At 47.3% G+C, this 22,513-nt stretch overlaps 1 protein-coding gene across 4 annotated transcripts in view; it reads left to right on the plus strand.

The window, feature by feature from the left end:
* si:ch211-214p13.8 (uncharacterized) overlaps positions 1-22,311 on the plus strand; it is a 34,225-nt gene extending 11,914 nt beyond the window's left edge. The window contains exons 1-6 of one of the 4 annotated variants that reach the window (XM_059970550.1): positions 4,029-4,176; positions 4,957-5,268; positions 8,777-8,818; positions 14,609-14,752; positions 14,844-14,896; positions 21,434-22,307. In XM_059970550.1, the coding sequence (XP_059826533.1) occupies positions 4,989-5,268; positions 8,777-8,818; positions 14,609-14,752; positions 14,844-14,896; positions 21,434-21,700 (786 nt within the window). In that variant the 5' untranslated portion in view covers positions 4,029-4,176; positions 4,957-4,988 and the 3' untranslated portion in view covers positions 21,701-22,307. Of the gene's footprint in view, positions 1-4,028; positions 4,177-4,956; positions 5,269-8,776; positions 8,819-14,608; positions 14,753-14,843; positions 14,897-21,433 lie in introns of those variants that run through there. The other 3 variants (XM_059970547.1, XM_059970546.1, XM_059970548.1) reach the window with 3 other exon arrangements.
* The last annotated feature ends 202 nt before the right edge of the window (positions 22,312-22,513 follow it).

The following is a 22,513-nucleotide window of genomic DNA, read 5'->3' on the forward strand; positions in this document are numbered from 1 at the left end:
TCGTTATCTGCAAACCACCCCTATTCAAAATCGCCCAAAATAGCAACAATAAAAGGCATGACCAGAAGCCAGAAACACATCATAACGTGAACTGCAGAGTCCAATCCACAAACCGCGTCGCTCCACCCACCCTCCAACGGCATAGAGATCATCTGAATGCAGGGACCTTCCTTAAGGAGCAACGAGTGAGACAGAGTGAAGGCACAAACTGCCCCCCCCCCACCCCCATAATTGTGTAATGTGCTGAATAAATGCAAACAGCACATGCCTGCAATTAATAGAGAGTCCACAAATTCTTACAGTGGTAGGACAGGGGAAGTGATGAGTTAATTATATTCCACAATGTACGTGAACGGTGATGCACTGGAAAATAGATTTTGTTGTAATAAACACGTGGATATATACCAACAGGTTGAACCTAACAGTGAATTACCTCAGGGTAGTTCAGAGTCAGGTTTTCAGACACGACAGCAGATTGACCAATGTGGAGAGATGCTGGACGACGACCAGAAGCCGAACAACAGTGACAGGGCTGGAGAGCACCGGTGAGGTCTGAGCAGGCAATTCTTTGGAGACCAGTCTAAAGCCCCCCCAGGTTGGGAAGCCGCAGGAGATTGGGTGACAGGCTCTGCAACAGAAACCGGAAGCAGCCGCTTCTCAGGATTTAACCGAAGCAAGGTTCAGCTCATCCATTCTCGGGACGTGGACAAACTCGTCCTCAGTCCACGGACGGTGTGAGGTTGGAAGTCTGCAACACGATGGATGAAATTGCGCTTGTCTCTGTCCCCGCGGTGACTGGTAATTTCTTCCAGACTGTTCTTCAGTCCTACATCATCGGAAGATCAGAGAAGGAGAGAATCAGCAAGGTTAAACTCCTCAGTGCTATTGTTTCAGAGGATCTGTCTCGGGCAGTAAGTGCAGTTACGAAGAAAGCACATCTCTACTTCCTTAGAAGTTTGCAAAGAGTCAGCGTGACATCTAAAACTTTGGCAAGCATCTCTAGATGTGTGGTTGCATTGTAGCCTGCTGTGGAAATACCAATGCCCATGAATGAAGAATCCTACAGTGCAGTTCATCACAGAGAGCACCCTCCCCACCACTGAGCACATCTACCCAGAGCGCTGTTGCAGGAGAGCAGCATCCATCATCAGGGACCCCCACCACCCAGGCCATGCCCCCTTCTCGCTGCTACCATCAGGATGAAGGTACAGGAGCCTCAGGACCCACACCAACAGATTCAGGAACAGTTACTACCTCTCAACTATTAGGCTTTTTAACCAGAGGAGATAATTTGTCTCAACTTCATTCACCCCATCACTGACTGTTCCCACAACCTATGGGCTCACTTATAAGAACTCGTCGTCTCATGGTCTCAATATTTATTGCTTATTTATTTATTATTATTTCTCTATTTCTTTTGTATTTGCATAATTTGTTGCATCTTGCACATTGGTTGTTTGTCCATCCTGTTGGGTGTTTTCTTTTTATGTCTGTATTTTTGTCTGTATTATGTGTCTTGAATTTAGTGAGTTTGCCCACAAGGAAATGAGTCTCAGGGTTGTATATGGTGACATATATGTGCTTTGATAATAAATTTACTTTGAACTTTGAAGAGTTCCTTAGAGGTCTGTTTAGGAACCTATGCTCATTGTGATCCTTATAAATGACTTGGATAAGGAAGTGGAAGTTTCCAGATGACAACAAAGTTTGGCAGCTTTCCGAACAGTGTAGATTTATCAGAATGGCCTGGATTAAACAGCATGTCTTATAAGGTATGCTGGGACTTTTCTCTTCGAAGTTCAAAGTACATTTATTTTCTAAGAATGTATACCGTATACAACATTGAGACTCGTCTTCCTACAGGCCGCCAAAAAAACAAAGAAACACATATAATGCCCTGGTTAAGATTCCTATGCTATACGTGGGAGCATTCAAGGAGAGGAATGGAGAGAACTTTGTGAAAATCTTGTTCACTCACCCTGAGTATAGAACTGCTTTAGGGAAGGGGCAAGTTCCTCCTAAGCAGGTTCATGAGCAGAAATGAGGAACTGGGCAATACGCCCAGTCTAAGCCTGTGTTACATCCTGGAGGAGTAGCTGGAGTGACAGGAGCCCCCAAACTTGGACTCGGCCCACCAGGTGGCTAGTCCTGATGATCAGGAGGAAGGGGCACGCTTACCTGCAGGGGTGCTGGTGACACCTGAACTACAGGTATCTTTGACTGTCTCCACAAGCAGGTTGACAGTGATTGTCAGAAACACCTCAGGAAGAGATGTTACCCTCAGATGTGGGATCCTGATTGCCCCTCTTTTTCTTGCGATGGTAGTGACAAGATTTCTGGGGGAACCAGAAGAGAAAGTCTCCTGGATCAAGGAAGTTGACTTCAACATCATTCAACTTCGGTAAATCACCAATACCCGAGGAATGGAAAAGGAGATTGAATGAGAAGATGTTCGAACATGAAGATGTCTGTTCTACCGACGAGTCTGATGTTGGCTGCTCGAAGTGTGCTGGCCACACTGCTAGAGTGACTGAGGACACCTCTTTCTAAGAGAAGCCTCACTGGTTTGCACCAATGGAGGTTGAAGATGTTCAGCGGCACCTGCTTGAACTGAAGGAAGCTAAGTTTAATCATGAAGCATGGGGACCTGAGCCATCAGACAGCGGAGAGGCATCCTCCAGTAAACAGAAACGGTCACAAGGAGTGGCTGAAGCTGGAGAAGCTGAAGATGATAAGGAGGTCCCAGAGAGTCAGGAAACCCCTAGCTAGGCTGGCAGAGGATGGACCTGAAAAGCAGAGTGGTCTGTCCATTTCCATGGTGAGATATGCTACCTTCATTTACCAATGGATTGAGGGTCTTGAAAACACAAAATTCATTTGAATACGTGTTATTAATAGTGGTTTAATAAGTTCAACATTCATGAATTCATGAAGACATGACTATTTTTGTGGTGGGGGGGGTGGGGAGTGCTTTCAGCCCTGGTTAAGATTTCTACTGCTATATTGTAGGTATTTTATTTCAGCAGTTGTCCGCAAAAGCTGTGTGTCCTGCCGGTAGAATGTTTTGGTTTCGGCTAGGTTAAGAAGGCCGGTTGGTCAGCTCAGGAATGTGAGTCAGGATTGTGGGGAAGAGTTTTCTGAAGGAGGGTAGTCTGGTTTGGAGGCTCTTGAGGGAGCTGCAGAGAGGGACAGAAGGGAAGCCGCCTCCGGAGGACAGTCCCCTTTGCATGGAGTGCTTTGTGCAGATGACTGGCTCCAAGGAAGACTCCTGAGAGAGAGCCAGATTGTTGGAGTTGCCTGGCAGGGAAGTTCGGAATGTGGTGTGTGCTTTCATACAGTCCAGCACATGAGAAAAAGACACCACCTACACAAGTTCCAACTTTCTCGTGAGCATTTGTCTGGTTTAACTCTAATGGGCCCTTTTATAAACAAAAGATATCCTGCAGATGCTGGAAATCCAAGCAACACACCCAAAATGCTGGAGGAACTCAGCAGACCAGGCAGCGTCTATGGAAAAGAGTCGACATCTGGGGGGTCTCGGCCTGAAACATGGACTACGTACTCTTTTCCTGGCCTGCTGAGCTCCTTCAGCTTTTGGTGTGCGTTGCTTGCGCCCTTTTCTTTTCTTTTTCATATTAACCGTTTGATAGCTAAAATTTGTAAATATACTTTCTTTATAGTTGTATGCGGTGTACGGCCTGTTATTTCTAGCGACCGACAATTCTGTACGGGCAGCATTTACACGGCTTTCACTCTCATCGAGGTTTCCGTAATCACGATGTTCTTGCTCGGTTGAACCCCAAATCATGCCGACCCGAGCTGTATATTGTTTGCGAAAGGTGGCCTGGTCACGTGGCTATTAGCAGAGCCAAGATTGTGTCCGAGCCCGGTGAGGTTACACACAACAGGACCCGTTCTTAAAACCCACACAGCAGGGCAGCCAAACACCCAATGTATGGTAAAGAACAAATCGGGCAGATAATAAAAAGTAAACAAATAACATGCAGAACATCAGCCGCAGAGTCCCCGAAAGAAAGCCCACAACTCGGAACGGCCACGGCGAGTGATGGTCCGTGCGACACGGAGCCCGGCGGCCGCAGGGCACAGCTGCCCCGGGACCTGGCGGTGCGGGACCAACTCCGCCCTGATGGTAGCAGCGAGAAGAGAGGGGGAATGGTCAGACGCATTTTCTGCTCTCATCCTCGACAATTTTAACGCTGGGCGCTTCTAGCCAGCGGCGCAGCATTAATTGGGTTCGTGTTTCTCCGGTGCAGTGTCCCGCCCCTGTCCTACCTGCACTCATCAAAGTCTAGGTCACCGTATCCCGCAGGAGACTGCAAGAGCACCAGATCGTTTAATCGGATCGAAAGTACAAAACTAAAGGGGAAATTACAGGCTACAATCAATCGCAGTTCAGAAGTGTATCTGGAAGTATAACCTCTCTTTGGAGCGAAGGGGGATGAGAGGTGTACAGGATGAAAAGAGGCATCGATAGAGTGGACAGCCAGGTGACAACAGCTAAATCGAGAGGCTGTAATTTTAAGGTGTGGAGGAGAGTACAGGGGCCATGTCAGAGGCACGATCTTTGCACAGAGAGTTTTGGGTGCCGGGCTGCTGGTAGAGGCAGATATATTCGGGACGTTTAAGAGACTCTTAGATAGGCGCATGATGAAATAAAAATGGAGGGCTATGGGGAGGGAAGAGTTAGATTGTCTTAGAGTAGATTAAAATGTCGGCACAACGTTGTGGACTGTCCGATGTTTTACGTTTTCCCACCCCTTCATGACACCTTCTCCACATCTCCCTCTTCCCTCTTCACCCTCCCCCTCTTTCTCTCTTCATCTCTGACTTCTAAAAGACATAGGAGTAGAACTAGGCCATTTGGCCCATCTAGTCTGCTCCGCCGTTCAATCATGACTGATCCTTTTTCTAAAGATCTCCACTTTTCTCTTGCAGCGAATGAAAGCGATGGTTGTGATTTTTCTGTGATGTATCGTAAAGCTACGTTCAATTACTCCATTGGGGACGCTATGACTTTGAACTGTACAGTGCAGTTCTGTGAAAAAAAGCCACTATTCGCAGATTGGTGCAAGCGGCGTGGAAACAGTTGCGAACCATTGTCAAACGAAAACGAGACATACAATAACAAGATGTTTATAGTTTACACAGTCCCTTCCATTAACCTGACTGACAGCGGCAAATATCAATGTCAAGCCAAACGAAATAATGAGATGGTAAAAGGACACATCATCACAGTGAATGTACATGGTGAGTACTGACAGTTCTTTAACTGTGGAAAGTTATTGATTGTAACATTATTGTGCTGAAGTAAGTTAATTACACTGCACGTTATGTATTGCCTGGGGCTGAATCTCACCTCTACCCCCTCTCACCATCCTAGCTGACCAAGGCGCCAACATTGTACGTCCCTTGGCCACGTCCCACGCCTGCTCCCACCTGCTTCCATTCTACACACGTGGAGTCACCGACAGAGCTGTCAAACAGCATTTTGTTTGTTTAAAGTGGTACAGGTAACAGGCCCTTCCAGTTGCTAAGATCACCAGCCTGACCGATTAACCTCCTATCGTGCGTTTTTGCAATGTGGAAGGAACTGGGTCACCCAGGGAAAACCCAAGTGGTCGCGGGGAGAATGTACTGACACTTTACGGGCAGTAGTAGGAACTGAACCCATGTCGCTGGTGCTGCAGTAGAGTTACATTAACCGCTGCTCGACCGTGTCGCCATTTATTCCCAACAACCTCCTCACAATCTCGCTCTCGGCTCCTGACCACATCACAGTCATGGACTAAAGAGCTGGACTCTAGCGTCGACAACCCTCGACTGAGTTTGGCATCAAGGAGCCCAGAAAAGCCCGAAGGTCCTTGGGCATCGGGCAACAACTCCAGTGGTTGGTGTTACGGCATGCGTTGGCAATATCGGAACCCAAGTGCAGAGGAAAGACAGGCTCGATGTAGAGATAACAACACGAGTTTATTCATAATAATTCCAAACAAAAACATCGGTGGCTTAGCTGAGCAATACCGCGAGGAGTAACTTCTCCAAACTAGGACCCCATGATTAGCATTAATTGGGCGTCAGCTTAAAAAATACAAGTAATATGGAATCCCCAAGCCTATCAAAATAAACTAAATAAGCTTAGCCAGAAGGCACCGGGAGACCGCATTACAAAGAACCAGTTGCTCAAGAAATATGCAAAGAACTTTGAATGATTAATGGATCTTATTAAACAACATTTAAACAATTCTGATGCTCTGAAAAAGTCAATGCTCTGCAGCTCACAGCACAAGCTCAAAGAGCTCACGACAGTTGAGGGTCAGAAGGAGGGGGTGTGTGGGTGTTAGTGGTCAATCATGGAATCTCTGTAGCTCATAATACCCCCAACCCCTCCCTCGCACAACAACTATCAGATCACCCAACCCCTCATCGTTGATCGTCCTTGCATTGTATAAGATCAGAAGGGGTCTCTAGTGAATGGGAGCTGTGTGCCTCTCCTCTGCAGGCTGACCTGGACCACACTCAGGAATGGGCTGACCACGTCACCACTGACCAGGCAGTGACTACCTACCTGCCACATTCCATTGCATTCCCATTGCTGTTCCACCCCACCCCTCCCCTCCATCACCAACACAAACCAGCCTCAGTCCTTCGGCATCCTGCGGCAACTGACTCACCTCCTGACACGCCAAGGTCCCAGAAGGCAAAGTCAGGAGGGGGATGGGACACTCTCCACAGAGCTATCCAAGCTCCAAAAACTCTCAAGACATCTTAAAACCATCCAGGACAAATCAGCCCACATGACCAGCTCCCCACCCACCTCTCTAAAACCACCCCCTTCCCCCTGCCACTGGCGCACAACATGAGGGTCAGAAGGAGGGGATGTGTGGGTGTTGCACACCCACCACAGTCAAGGTCCCCTGTCTTCTGAGACAGCTCCTCACAAATCCATCCTTTCTACCACTGAGATAGGTTGGGCAGCCAGATTCCCCTCCAAGCCATACACAGTCCCATCCATGAAATGTATTATCGTTCTGTCACCATCACTGTGTTCAAACCCTCAAACTCCTTCCCCAACCGCACCATGGAAACACCTTCATCAAATGACTGAATGTTTCAAGCTGGCAACCCCAACCTTGCCTGCGATGCCCAGATCTCCTGAATCAAGGAATTCTTTGGTAGGACCGGGAATGCCTCCAGCGGATGCTGAGGGAAATAGGAAACTCTCAATTTCCCAGTGGGATTCTGGGTTCTTTCCCCCTTCCTTCCCAGTTCTAGTGAAGCGTCTTGGCTCAAAACATCGACTGTTTATTCCTCTCCATAGATGCTGCCTGGCCTGCTGAGTTCCTCCAACACTTTCTTTATTTATTTAGCTGTACAGTGTGGCGTAGGCCCTTCTGGCACTTCCAGCCATGCCATTCCAGCACACAATGACCAATTAGCCTACCCATTATGTCTTTGGACTGTGGGAGAACACCTGAGATGCCGGGGGGAACCCATACATTCCATGGGAAGGATATACAGAAACTCCTTACAGGATGGTGCCGGAGCTGTGATGGCATCAGGCTAGCCACTATACAATCTTGGTTGTGTCCGTGTGCGGTGAACTACTTAAACCCATCTGGACACCCCCCCCCCCACCCCCCGGCTGACTGCTCCTGTGGCTCTTCCCACAGACCCCGGTATAAAGGCGTTTGGAGCCACAGACCCTTCCTCAGTCTCCAGGATGTTGTGTGATGGTCACTCGCTGCTTGTGCTTTCTTCCAGCCAATAAAAGCCTACCTTAACCCACGTCTCAGAGTTATTGATGGTGCATCACCGTGTTACTCCCCATGTTCTACCTGGGCCCAGTACTCAAAGATGGTTTCACCCTGCACTCGATAACATTTGTGTCCCAACGGGGTACGGTTGCAAGCTGCCCCTTTCTTCTCTCTCCCCACGAGTTCCTTCATTGTTGCATCAGAATGGGTTATTCGTATGATGCGAATGCTGATGATATCACAATAAGCGTGGTTCCCCATGATAACCAGCCCATGCACACTTCACGAAAGTGACGTGGACTAGGCTCCAGGTCCATTCATGTTCTGAAAGGGTCGGGCCAGTCATCAGAGGATCTCCCGTTTGGGTCCCTGAACGCTCAGGTCATTGTATTAAGGCACGTCCACATTCTACCGCGGCCAATCTTTCTGGTGTGCAGGTGAGATTGGTTCTCTTTGATCAACATATGGGATCTGTGTATCAGCAGCATTACCCATCCCCAAATTCCCACAGAGAAGGTTAGGAGCGAGTTACCTTCTCCTGAAGGTGCTTCCACTGTTTTGTTGGGGATGGAATTCCGGGAGTTAGGCCCAGTGACAACGAAGAAATGGGAGTTGAAGGGATGGTGTCCCATTCATCTGCTGCAACTTTTGTAGACTAGGAGGTATTGTGGGAGTAACCTGGGCGAGTAACTGCATTGCATTTCATAGACGGTGCACCCAGCAGGCACTGTGTGCCAGTGGGGGGGGGGGCATCGTATTTAAAGGTGACAGAGGAAGTGGTTTATCTGCAATTAAAAAGATAGTTCAGAATGAACGCCTTCTGTTTATTATCTCGGGCAGTTTTTCTGAATTCCAGTGTCTCAGTGTTGCTTTGACCTGTTTGTTTCTCACTTCACGACCAGAATCCAGGCCTCTGGATGTAAAAGGCAAGAAGTGAAATGATTATTACAAGCAAAAAATTCAAGACAGTTTTGTTAATTGGCTTTTATCTCTTTCCTAAGGTGTGAAAGTGACTACTCATGAGCCCAGCACCACTGGTGAATGTGAGTTTGGCTGATTTTCCTTTCCTGTTTAAAGACAGTACTTACTGCGGGGAGTTGGTAAACTGTGACTCGTCCTGGTCTCAAACTATCAGGGCTCTCCTGAGATGAGACCATTAATCATCTTCAATCTGTGCTGGTACCAACCAGGGGCTCTTTCGCCATTGTCATTGGCTGTTCCCTGTTGCTTAGCAATGCCAGAGTAATTCTCTGATGTAACCAGATACAGAAGGTTTCTTGGGTCCGTGGGCCTTCATTCTGAGCAGATGGGCTTGGAGGAATGTTCAGAGCTCTGCGCCAAAGAGCTGCCTTCAGTTCCTTTGGGGTCAAAGTGCGGAGAAAGGTTCCAGAGATAGGCAGGAGTCAGTCGAAACATACAGGAACTCAAAGGGTTAAATTCAGAGAATGTGCTGCCCAGGGCTATGTTTGTAGTTTCCGGAGTGTTGACACTTAGCGGAGGACAGTGTCGAAATTTTAACATGATTGAATGGTTTGATTAGGTTGTTGGGAGGTTGTGGGGGTGCCCACAACTGGGGATGGAGGTGGGGCGGGGGGGGGGGGGGGGAGGAGCACATCCTTGAAATGAGAACCCAACCCATTCAGGACTGATATTGGCATCACCTCCCCGCACACAATGTTTTCCCCCAAATACTCTAAGGAAGGGCTGAAGGAAAGTTGGATAGTCGGAGAGATTTCTGTTGGGTTTGAGTTGAGGAATCAATGTGGAGATGGTGATGAGTTGAACAGTTAATGGACTTGAGGAATCCCACTCCAGTGACCCTCTGGGATCTTAGCATTGATTAACAGAGTGTTGACTGATTAACAGGGTGCTGAGTAGGTTCCTCAGTGGAGGGAACTCTGTTTCTCCTTCTTTCTCTGAGCCCTTTGGTGACCAGGTTCCTCTAGAAGAACCACCCTGATCTATAAAACAATATTATTATCAATGAAAGGTGAAAGGAATACAAGCTGGTCTGCTCCGTCTGGACCTGTGACTGGGTCCCAGGGCCGTCAGATCTTATCCCAGTGTGAAGCCACAGCCTTTGATAACACCTCGTGCAAAACAGCCCTCAACACGTTTCCTGTTCTCACACTTCATACCCCTAGGGTGTTTTGGCTTCTGTCTGCAATAAACTTATCACACTTCTTAACGTACAAAGCGCAGCATTCAATTTATACCATAACACCGAAAACACAGCACTCACTTTCCCCTGACAACCATAGGAACAGCATGAATCCCTGTCATTTTCCCTGGTGATTAATGGCTCCAATGAGCAGAGCAATACTGAGAGGGGGCAGTACTGAGGGAGTTTTGGATGGGTGGGGTGCTGTGGGAGGGGCAGTACTTAGAGAACATTAAATTGTGGGAGTGGCAGTAGTGAGGGGCTGTACTAAGGGGAGGGGAGGTAGCGAGACAGTGTCTAACCGTGGGAGGAGCAAGCCACTATTCATTTGATGGAGTGGCCATTGGGTGAGCGGAGCAGTATTAGAGTGGCATGGCTTTGGCTCAACAGGTTTGGGCAAACACAGGCAGAGGCTCTAGTAACTTCTGTTATTACATAGGTAGTGCACTGAGAATTGGTCCAGAGAATTGGTTCCTAATGTGAAATGTGGGAACTTCAGGAAACCTCCAGTTTTCCTGATAACTACATCTGCACAACATGCACCGAGTTGCAGCTCCTTAGAGACCGTGTTAAGGAACTGAAGCTGCGGCTTAGTTATCTTCGCCTTATACGGGAAATGAGGAGGTGATGGATAGGAACCACAAGGAGGAAGACATGCCTAAGCTGCAGGGGTTAGGGGAATCTCGGATTGATCCTACAGCATTCTTCAATGGGAGGGTGAGCAGCCAGAGGTCATAGTCCACGTCGGTACCAATAACGTGAATAGAAAGGGTGATGAGGTCCTGCAAAGTGAGTTCAGGGAGTCAGATGCAAAGTTAAAGGGCAGGATCTCCGGGGCTGTGTTCTCAGGAGTGCAATCCATGCCATGTCCTAGTGGGCCAGAAATAGGAAGATCTTACAGTTTAACACATGGCTAAGGAGTTGGTGTAGGAGGGAGGTCTTCAGATTTTTGGTTCACTGGGCTGTCTTCCAGGGAAGAAGGGACCTGTACAGGAGAGACAGTTTGTACCCGAACTGAAGGGGGACTAATGTCCTGGCAGCCAGTGGGGGTGGGGGGGTTAAGTAGAGCACTGGATAGTGGAGTGGTTGTGAAGGAAGACGTTATTAAGCCTGCAGACAAAGTCAGGAATCAAAAGGTTGAGCGTGGTGGGATTAATGCTCTGAGCTGTGTATATTTCAAAGCGAGGAGTGTTGTAGGAAAGGCGGATGAGCTCAGCATGTGGAATTACAATATTGTAGCCTCTACTGAGACTTGGTTGCAGGAGAGGCAGGACTGGCAGCTCATTGTTCCAGGGATTCTTTGTTTTAGATGTGATAGAGTGGGACAGATTAAGGCAGGGGGGAGAGGGTTAGCATTACTAGTCATGGAAAATGTCAGGACAGTGCTCTGTCAGGACAGACTGGAGAGCTCGTCTAGTGAGACCTTGTGGGGAGAACTGAGGAATAAAAAAGGTACGACGACATTAATAGGATTATATTACAGATCACCTAACAGTGCATGGGATTTGTAGTAATCACACACTGTTTTAAGAAATATAAAGTTGTGATTGTAGGTGATCTTAACTTTCCACATATTGGCTGGACTCCCATACTGTAAAAGGGCTAGATGGGAAAGAGTTTGTCAAATGTGTTCAGGAAAGTTCCCTTAATCAGTATGTAGAGGTCCCAACTAGAGAGAGTGTGATATCTGGAGTCTTATTAGGGAATGAGACAGGGCAGATGAGAGAACACTTGGCATTTAGTGATCACAATGCTGTTAATTTCATAAACTATGGAAAAGAATAGGCCTGGTCAGGCTGAGATCCTGAATTAGAGAAAGGCCAATGGTGATGGCATCAGGAAAGATCTGGCAAGTTTGTATTGGGATAGCTAGTTCTCTGGCAAAGGTGTACTTGCTAAGTGGGAGGCCTCCAAAAGTAAAATGTTGAAAGTACAGAGTTTATACATTACTGTCAGAATAAAAGGCAAAGGTAACAAGTTTATAGAATATTGATTTACAAGACATATTGCTTAAGAAAAAGGATATGCATAGCAGGTATGGACCGGTAGGAATAAATGAGGAACTTGAGGAGTACAAGAAATGCAAAAGAAGACCATAGAAGGAAATCAGGAGGGTTAAAAGAAGACATAAAGTTGCCCTTACAGACAAGGTAAAGGAGAACCCGATGAGCTTCTACAGATCTATTAAGAACAAGGGAATAGCTAGGGACGCATAGTCTCCAGATGTGAGGAGGTGCGGTGAGGTCATAGACTCTGCACAGATTACAGAGGAGCAGATGGCTGCTGTCTTGAGGCAAATTAGGGTGGATAAATTCCCAGGGCCTGACGAAGTGTTTTCTCAGACCCTGTGGGAAGCTACGGCAGAAATTGCAGGGGCCCTTGAAGAGATAATTAAACATACTCGGCCAGAGGTGAAATACTAAAGGATTGGAGAATAGCTAATGTTTTCCCATAGTTTAAGGCAAGCTCTAAGAATAAACCAGAAAATTATAGGCTGCTGAGCCTGACGTCAGTACTGGGAAGGTTATTGGAAGGTATTCTAAGGGACCAGAAATATAAGTATTTGGATAGACAGTGACTTATTAGGACTGGTCACATGATTTTGTGAATGGTAAGTCATGTCCAATCAATCTTATGAAGTTTTTCGAGGGAGTTACCAGGAAAGTTCATGTTGTCTACATGGACTTTATTAAGGCATTTAAGAAGGTCCCAAGCAGGAGGTTGTTCAAGAAGGTTCAGTTGCTTGGCATTCAAGATGAGGTAGTAAATTGGATCAGATATTGGCTTCCTAGAAAAAGCCAAAGAGAGTTAATAAATGTTTGCTCTTTAACTGGAGGCCTGTGACTGGTGGTGTGTCACAGAGATTGGTGCTGGGTCTACTGTTGTTTGTCAGCTATATCAATGTGGTAAATCGGATCAGCAAATCTATGAATAACACCAAGACCGAGGTGTAGTCGTGGATAGTGAGTAAGACTATAAAAACTTACAGCAGGATCTGGACCAGCCGCAAAAGTGCAATGAAAAATGGCAGATGGAATGTATTGCAGGCAAGTGTGAGATGTTGCACTTTGGGAGGACCAGCCAGAGTAGGTCTTACATGGTGCGTAGCAGAACACTGGGGAGTGTGGTAGAACAAAGGGATCTGGGAATACTGGTCTACAGTTCTACCACAGGTAGATAGGGCTGTAAAGAAAGCTTTTGTCACATTGTCCTTCACTAATCAATGTGTTGAGTACAGGAGATGGGATGTTATGTTGAAATGTATAAGATGGTGAGTCCTGATTTCGAGTATTGTGTGCAGTTTTGGTCACCTAGCTACAGGACAGATATAAATGAGGTTGAAAGAGTGCAGAGGAAATTTACGAGGATGTTGCCAGGATTTGGGGACCTGATTTGTAGGGAATGGTTGTATCGGCTAGGACTTTATTCCCTAGAATGTAGAAGATTGAGGGAAGATTTTTTTAGAGGTGTACAAAATTATGAGGGGTATAGATAGGGTAAATGCATGCAGACTTGTTCCACTGTTTAGGGAGAGACTACGACTAGAGTTCATGGGTTAAGGGTGAAAGGTAAATGTTTAAGGGGAACATGAGGGGGAACTTCTTCACTCGAGGATGGTGAGAGCGTGGAACGAGCTTCCAGCGCAAGTAGTGGATGTGGGTCCGATTTCAACATTTAAGAGAAATTTGGACAGGTACATGGATGAGTGGGGTATTGAGGGTGGGTGCAGGTCGATGGGAGTAGGCAGATTAATGGTTCAGCACAGACCAGATGGGCCAAAGGGGCTGTTTCTGTGCTGTAGTGTTCTGTGACTTCTATGACATAGAAGATTGAACAGTACAGCAGAAGAACAGGTGCATTGACCTATGATACCTGTACCAAACACAATGTGAAATTAAACTGCATCCCTTCTGTCTGTATGTAATCCATATCCCTCCATTCCCGACATTTTCATGTCCACCCAACAGCAGCTTAAATGCCACAATTGTATCTGCTTCTTTCTTCAGCCTGTTCCAAGCATCCAGCACTCTCTGTGTAATAAACTTTGCCTCGCACATCTCCCCTAAACTCCCCACCCCACCCCTGTTTTAAGTGCTTGTCCTCTTGTACTTGACGTTAATACCCTGGGGAAAAGATTCTGAATGTTTACCTCATCAGTACCTTTCATAATCTTACAAAACTCAGCCTCACCTCTCCAAAGAAAACAATCCATGTTTGTTCAGCCTCTCTTTATAGTGCATACCCTCTAATCTGGGCAGCATCCTGAGAAATCTCTTCTGCACCCTCTCAGCATAAAAGCAAAAGAGGGACCATATAATATGGTAAGGGTTAGTGGTTAGTAAGGTAGAGAATTGGAAAGTTTTCCAAAACCAACAGAAGGCAACTAAAAAGCCATAAAGTTAGAAAGGATGAAATATGAGGGTAAGCTCACCAAAAATATAAAAGAGGATACAAAAAGTTTCTTCAGTTATATAAGGAGTAAAAGAGAGACAGGAGTGGATATCAGACCTAGAAAATGATACTGGAGAGGTCGTAATGGGAGAACAAAGAAACAGCAGAGGAACGCCAAGTCTGTCTTCATGTTCCCGCAGAGTAGTGGGGGGTAGTGGGGGGTGGATTTGCCCTCTATCCCAGTGCATGGATTCTGACCACTCCGGTCTCTATTTTGCAGTCATACCAACAAACTCTACAATGATGACTCAAGGTCCTGTCAACTCCATTTCAGGGGTCTCTTACATCATTATTGCTGTGGGGACTGTGAGCGCTGTCGTAATCATTGTATTGATCACCTACTTCTGCATCCGGAACTTCCACGGTGAGTGCCCGGCTCGGCAGCATTGCCCCTCTACCTCCACACCCTACCCTCCACACCTGGCCCATAACTTGGCTTCTTCCATGTTTTCCAGAGCCCCTGGAGACAGCCGAGCCTAGTGCCAACAGCCAACGGACCCAGTACCATGTGAGTCTATGATTTTCAGAGGGTGTGGGTCGGAAGTTCAAGCCGGGGCTTTCTCACTCTCCTGCCGAACTCCTCCCAGAGAACCATGCCAGGCCATGTGGCCCATCAGCCCGGTGCTAGCTCTGTGGAAGGATGTCCAATCACTCCTGGTCCCCTGCTGAAATTCCTCACTTTAAGCATTTTTCCAAATCCTTTCTGAAACTTCACACCAATTCTACATCTCAACACCCTTATGGGCAGCGAGTCCCAGATGACAGCGTTAGCTACATCCCTCCTCTCCCTCCGCCCCCAGTTCTTCTGACAATTGCTTTGGCCTCCTCTAGTCACTCACTCTGCTGTGCTTGGAGACAGTTCTTCCTCTTTTATCTCGTCAGTGAACAGTGTGAGTTTGGATATCTCTGTCCCACTTGACTTCCCTCCCCAACCTAACTTACCTTGCCCCGAAAGAGTTACCACCACTGCTAAACGGGGAAGGTGGAGGAAGGTCAGGACAACGGTAGCTGTAGTGGCTGAGGTCCCGTGGTCTGAGGTCCAGAGGCTGAGGTCCGTGGTCAGAGGTCCAGTGGCTGGCGGTGTGACACATTTCCTCCCCGGGACCAGAGTTGACCTTTGGCAGCTGCGAGCATTCTCAGAAGTCACACCCTGTCCTGTATCATAGGCGAGGTGCTGAGGCAGGAGAACCCTAAGGCAGTGCCATGACCCAGCGCCTGTGGAAACAGAGAGCGCTGAAGATAAAGTCTTGGGAAGGGACATGGTCCCAAGGCCACAGTACCCGGTCAGGCCAGGATCATGCTTCCACAGAGCTGGGTAGGTACCCCAGGGATTAGGGGTCTTCAGGTCCGCATAGGCTGCTGTACTCTTTCACGTCCACACCTGCCTTCGCCACTCCACGGAGCTCCGCCCTACTGGGTCCGCATCCCTCTGGCCAGATTCACCCCACATCATCCTGCTGCCTCTGTACGAATCCTTGCCACCAGCCCCCTGACCCCGAGCCCGACACTTCGATGTCTCCTACTTACCCCCTGCCCGTTATGCCGCTGGGGTTTAGGGCAGCAATGAAGGTCCTCCATCTCTGGCCGCGCTCAGAGCTTCCTTCATCACGTCAGTAGCTTCCTCTCAGTTTTCACTACTGTCAGTCCCGAGTGGAGATTCATGAAATACCGTCACACTCGGACGTAGAAGGATTTTTTCATTACTGTTTCCCTAAAAGTTTCGTTTTACCGGTCAGGGTCATTAGCCCTGAGCTGCACCTCCCGAATCAGGAGGACCAGTGGACCACTCTTAGTTTGTCCTCTACCCTTTGACCTGTTTGGCATGGGTGACTCTCCCAAGAGACAAAGCATAAAGCCCCAACTCCAGCCTTCATAGCTCTCTGGGTCATTGAGGCACACAAGCCTCCAAGCCACGACAAAGTTGTGGTCCTCTTGAAGGTTTGATGTCTCCTGCTTTCGTATTATTCATTTTTGCTCCAGGTTCCCACAGCAACGTGCCTCTCAGACAGTGTCATTTCCAGTACAGCCCCTCTCACAGTGTGATACTTCCTCGGTAGTCGTGGGGTAGTATAGGACAGAAATAGTTCCTTCGACCTACGATTTCCATTCCGCCTTCCTATATAATTCTAATTTCCCTCCGCCGCGTTTTGCTTCACTTTACCACAACCTTTTCATATTTCCCGGTCCACTAACAATCGCCCTGCTCTCCCTGCTTCACCCCACGGCCGAATACGGTCGTGCATTCCTGAGTCAGTCGCCCCTTCGGTGTGACCAACCCTACACCTGGTTCACCCTACACGGTCCGCGAGGTCACCGCCCTTTCGCGTCCGCACGGGCTCCATGCTGCCGCCTTCCTTCCAGGCAGCCTGAATTCACTCCTCCGTGCTGGATCCGCACGGTTTACCCAGTGCACTCCGGATCGTCCGAGTCTGCTATCAGCCCACCGCTCTGTGCCTGTAACATCTTAAGGTTTACGAGAGCTCACAGTCGGAGAGTCTAGTCAGTCTCCCATCCACAATATTGAACTGATGCGCGGTCGGTCATCACGTTGGGTCTGAGAGTGAAGCCTCATCTTTATCCAGCCATAAAACTATCAAGCGCAAGGACGCGGTAAGGAGGGCAACAGGGTGATGGAAGGTGGGCGTGGAGCAGATTTAACGACCAGGTGACTCATTGAGCTAATTCCTTGAAGAATTACTCTAACTGAACCGCGACACAGCTTTCTGTCGGTAACCCTGGAATTTCCCACGGTCTGTACCTCGATCCAGTGACAAACTGCATCTATCCTCACCTGTCCTGGCTCGTCCATCATACATCCCCACAGCTCACTGACACCACTCTACCCCTCCCACACACACCACCCTGCTTCTCCCCACACGCACTCTACAACCACCTGACACACCATCAAACATCCCACACAAGGCCATAAGACATAAGAGCAGAATTAGGCCATTTGGCCCCTTGAGTCTGCTCTGCCATTCCCCACTCTGCTCCTCCCACACACACTATTATGCCCCTTCCCTCTCTTCAACCTGTCTCTCCCCACACCCCACCCTGCTCCTCCCACACACACCACTCCGTTCCTCCCCTCCCCTCTCCAACCTGTCTCTCCCCACACCCCACCCTGCTCTCCCACACACACCACTCCGTTCCTCCCCTCCCCTCTCCAACCTGTCTCTCCCCACACCCCACCCTGCTCCTCCCACACACACCACTCCGTTCCTCCCCTCTCTACACCACTCTATCCCTCCCACACCCATCACTCCACTTTGCACATCACTACACATCCCCCTGTCCGGCCGGGACTCGCGACTTATCACAATTATGCCATGACTATTAAATAACACTTCTTAAACTTTGCTTCCAGTATCATCGAAGTAAATCTGCAGAGAATTGAGAGGAATTGAGAGACTGAGGTGCTGCATTACCAGGTTTTATCATAGAGCAGAGACCCTTAGATATATATGTTAGCATTAGTTCTCTTACTAAATCTCGAATAAGTTTGCCGCTGGACCATGAGCCCATTTAAACACATTAATGATAAGAGAGTGTTGAGAATTTTGGTGCCGCTTTTGATATTAAGCGGTGAACTGCTGGACATCTTCACACTGGCAAAGTTGGCGTGGTTTCCTTAAGGGAAAACCTTGCCTGACAGATCTGTTGGAATTCTTTGAGGAGATAACAAGCAGGGTAGACAAAGGAGTATTGGTGGATGTTGCGTACTTGGGTTTTCAGAAGCCCTTTGACAAGGTGTCACACATGAGGCTGCTTAGCAAGATAAGGGCCTATGGTCTTACAGGAAAGATACTAGCATGGATAAAGCATTGGCTGATTGGCAGCAGGCAAAGAGTGGGAATAAAGGGAGCCTTTTCTGGTTGGCTGGTTGCCAGTGACTAGCAGTGTTCCACAGGGATCAGTGTTGACACCACCTGCTTTTACATTATTGATTTGGATGACGGAATTGATGGCTTTGTGGCCAAGTTTGCAGATGACACAAAGACAGGTGGAGGGGCAGGTAGGGTTGAGGAAGCAGGGAGTCTGCTGAAGGACTTAAATTAAGAGAATTGACAACGAAGTAGCAAATGGGATATAGTGTTGGCAGGTATGGTCATTTACTTTGGTAGAAGGAATAAGCACGTAGACTATTCTCTAAATGGGGAGAAAGTTCAAAAATCCAAGGTGCAAAGGAACTTGGGAGTCCTCGTGTAGGATTTCCTCAAGGGTAACTTGCAAGTTGAGTTGGTGGTGAGGAAGGGGAATGCAATATTGGCATTCATTTCAAGAGGACTAGAATATAAAAACAAGGATGTAATGTTGAGGCTTTATACAGCACTGGGAAGGCCTCAGTTGGAGTTTTGTGAGCAGTTTTGAGCCCCTGATGCTGACATTGGAGAGGAGATGCACGAAAATGATTCCAGGAGTGAGAGGCTTATCAAATGAGGAGCATTTGATGGTGCTGGGCCTGTACTCAGTGGAATTTAGAAGAGTGAGGGGGCATCTCATTGAAACCTGTCCAATGGTGAATGTTGAGTGGATGTGGAGAGGAGGTTTCCTATAGTGGGGGGAGTCTAGGACTAGAGGGCTCAACCAGTTAGAATGGAGCTGAGAAGGAGTTTCTTCAGCTAGAGGGTGGTGAATCTGTAGAATTTGTTGCCACTGGCAGCTGTGGAGACCAGGTCACTGGAGGTGTTTAAGGCAGAGGTTGATTGATTCTTGATGTCAGGGCGTAAAAGGTTATGGGGAGAAGGCGGGAGAATGGGGTCGAGAGAGAAATGGATCAGCCATGATCAAATAGTGGAGCAGACATGATGGGTCAAGTGGCCTAATTCTGCACCTACATCATGTGGCCAAGTGGTTAAGGCGTTCGTCTAGTGACCTGAAGGTTGCTAGTTCAAGCCTTGGCTGAGGCTGCGTGTGTGTCCTTGAGCAAAGCACTTAACCACACATTACTCTGTGACGACACCGGTGCCAAGCTATATGGGTCTAATGCCCTTCCCTTGGACAACATCGGTGGCGTGGAGAGGGGAGACTTGCAGTTTGGGCAACTGCCAGTCTTCCATTAAAAAAAACCTTGCCCAGGCTTGCGCCCTGGAAACTTTCCAAGGCACAAATCTATGGTCTATCAAGACTAACGGAGGCCTACACACTTATGGACAAAGGTTTCCTGCTAGAACAGAAACAACAGATGGTGTTTCATCAAAGAAGTAAACAATGAAGTAGAAACAGCAGGTTATGGTAAAATGAGGAATTCAATTGACTTTATTACTCACATCGTTCACATACATGAGGAGAAAAAATCTTTATGTTGCGTCTCCATCTAAATGTGCAATGTGCAATCATAGTAATTTATAATAAATAGAACAGTCAATGTAACACAGAAGTACACTCAAATCACTGTGAGTTCATCAGCCTGATGGCCTGGTGGAAGAAGCTGTCCCAGAGCCTGTTGGTCCTGGCTTTTATGCTGCGGTACCATTTCCCGGATGGTAGCAGCTGGACTACATTGCAGTTGGGGTGACTCAGGTCCCCAAAGGTCCTACGGGCACTTTTTATACAACTGTCTCTGTGAATGTCCTGAATAGTGGGAAGTTCACAACTACAGATGCGCTGGGCTGTTCACACCACTCTCTGCAGGGTCCTGCGATTGAGGGAGGTACAGTTCCCACACCAGGCAGTGATGCAGCCAGTCAGGATACTCTCAATTGTGCCCCTGTAGAAAGTTCTTAGGATTTACGGGCCCACACCAAACTTCATCAGTTGTCTGTGAAGAGGCACTGTTGTGCCTTTTTCACCACACAGCTGGTGTGTGCAGACCATGCGAAGTCCTCGGCGATGTTGATACCAAGGAACTTAAAGCTGTTTACCCGCTCAACCCCAGATCCATTGATGTCAACAGTCAACAGCCATCTCCATATGTTTGAATGTGGAGATGTCCTCAAGACAGCTTGCAAAGAACCATAGAGAGAGAAAGAGGGCATAGAGGAGGTAATCTTGCCCCTTTGTGTCCATTCCATCACTGACACAGATCCCCAACCATTAAGACTAATACTATGTTGCCCCTTTGTGTCTATTCCATCACTGACACAGATCCCCAACCATTAAGACTAATACTATGTTTCTTGGATCTACTGTGTATGCCCACAAGAAAACGGATCTCAGGGTTGTACGTATATGTACTTTGATAATAAATTCACTTTGAATGTCGAACATGAGCCACTTGAATATTTTCACTCTGTAGACCGTAGAAGCTTGTTGTGCATGGAATGGCCACATTAAAATGCTGGAAACGCTCTGCAGGTCAGCACATCTGTGGAAAGAGAATTAAAGTTTTGGATTAGGAAAAAACCCTCAGCAGATTTGTAAAGAGGCTCTGACCTGAAATTTGGTTAAAGGGGGAGAGAGAGGGTCTATGGGGATTGAGAAGGGGTGTGAGTGGGATACTGGAGGGTGTGGGAGGGAGAATAGAGTGGATTAGACTGTGGGACTTTAAAGGGTACAGGGAGTGGGTTCAGAATGGGTAACCTATGCCTGCCTGGCTGTTGGTTAGTGTCCAGCCTAGAGGCTTCACTTAATTTCATCCTTACTCCAGTGCAGAGCCCTCCCTCAACCACAGCTGGGCTAAGGTGCCAAATGATTGTATTTGAAGCCAGAAGAATGGTCTGGTGACTGGACTTGAGTGTTGGGCTGTTTCTCGTTGTTTTGTCAGGGTCTGAGGGAGTCAGAACAACTGTGGGCAAACACTTGGCACCACAGCATTGGGGACGAGGAGCAAGGGCCATGGTCCCTCTCACCCAACATGGCAGAGGTGCTGGACAACCTCCATCTGTTCCCATGACAGAGGAAGAAATGCAGTTTAGTTGACCCACACACTCCCTCGAGCGTGGGATATCTGTGATACTTTTAGCTCGACTTTAACATAAAATATTAGTGGCAAAATACCTTAATAATGTGTCTGTCTGAAGCATATGAGCCACACTCAGCTTCTAGTTGTAATTCAGCATGTCTTTGTGTTCAAAACTCATTGCTTCTTTTTTTCTCTTTTAAGAATATGACTGAAATTAATGAGAAACCTACAATTTATGAAAATATGAATGAATTTTCTGAAGGTGTCAGCTCTTCAAGTCACAATCCTTTGACTGTTAATGAGTCCTTTCCACGTCAAAGTCAGAAGAGAGAAAAGCCCTCTTGCACAGATCAGCAAGATACCATCATCTATGCCTCACTGAGTGAATCTGTGCTAAGCAGAAAATCATCTCTGAAGTTCACTAACAATGAAGACACAGAATATGCTGCCATTAATATTAAACATTAGGTGGAATGGGTTTGAGAGACACCCCAGGAGAAAGGACAACTTCCAGATAATGGTTCCACTGCTTGCTGGGCAGTTTGGTACTAAAACGTGCAATAGACAAGGGCTGCTCCTGCTGATACTAACACGGAGCACATTGAGACGTTTCACGACAGTAGCTGAGATCTACTCACATGCCAGAGACTAACTTACAGGAGGCAGGATACTGCTCTCATGGAAACAGTCCCTCTTGGCCAAAGCTGATCACATCTTCTATGTATTTTTTTGTTTTAACTAAGTCGGGCAATGGGTTTACCAGGACTTCTGAACGTACAATTTTGATGATTTGCATCTTGTGAGAAATTGCTACAAGTGGAAAACTTTAAGCTCCCCTTTTTTTTTCAAAGTGGACTTGCAGAATGTTTATTTAAATAATGCATTTAAAATCAAATATTTTAATTAATTATATAAAATGGATAAATTTTTAGCCAACTTATTCTGCGTTAAATAATAAATTCTTGATTCTCAAAGTAGCTTGCATAGAGAGAGAGAGGAGGTGGACTGTCCCATTGTTTCCATTCCATTCCTGACACAGATCTCTCACTTACTCCACATCACCATTAACTTGATCACCTGATCATTTTCACGCTACAGTCTGTGGAAGCTTGCTGTGCATGGAAAGCACCCCCCCCCCCATTGAAAATGCTGGAAACACTCTGCAGGTCAACAGCATATGTGGAAAGAGAGTTAAGGTTTTAGGTGAAATAAACCCCCTTGTCAGAGTGGCAAAGAGGCTCCGACATGAAATATTAACTAAGTTTCCCCTCCCTCAGATGC

Source organism: Hypanus sabinus, chromosome 5 (assembly GCF_030144855.1).
Source record: "Hypanus sabinus isolate sHypSab1 chromosome 5, sHypSab1.hap1, whole genome shotgun sequence".
Taxonomy (NCBI): domain Eukaryota; kingdom Metazoa; phylum Chordata; class Chondrichthyes; order Myliobatiformes; family Dasyatidae; genus Hypanus; species Hypanus sabinus.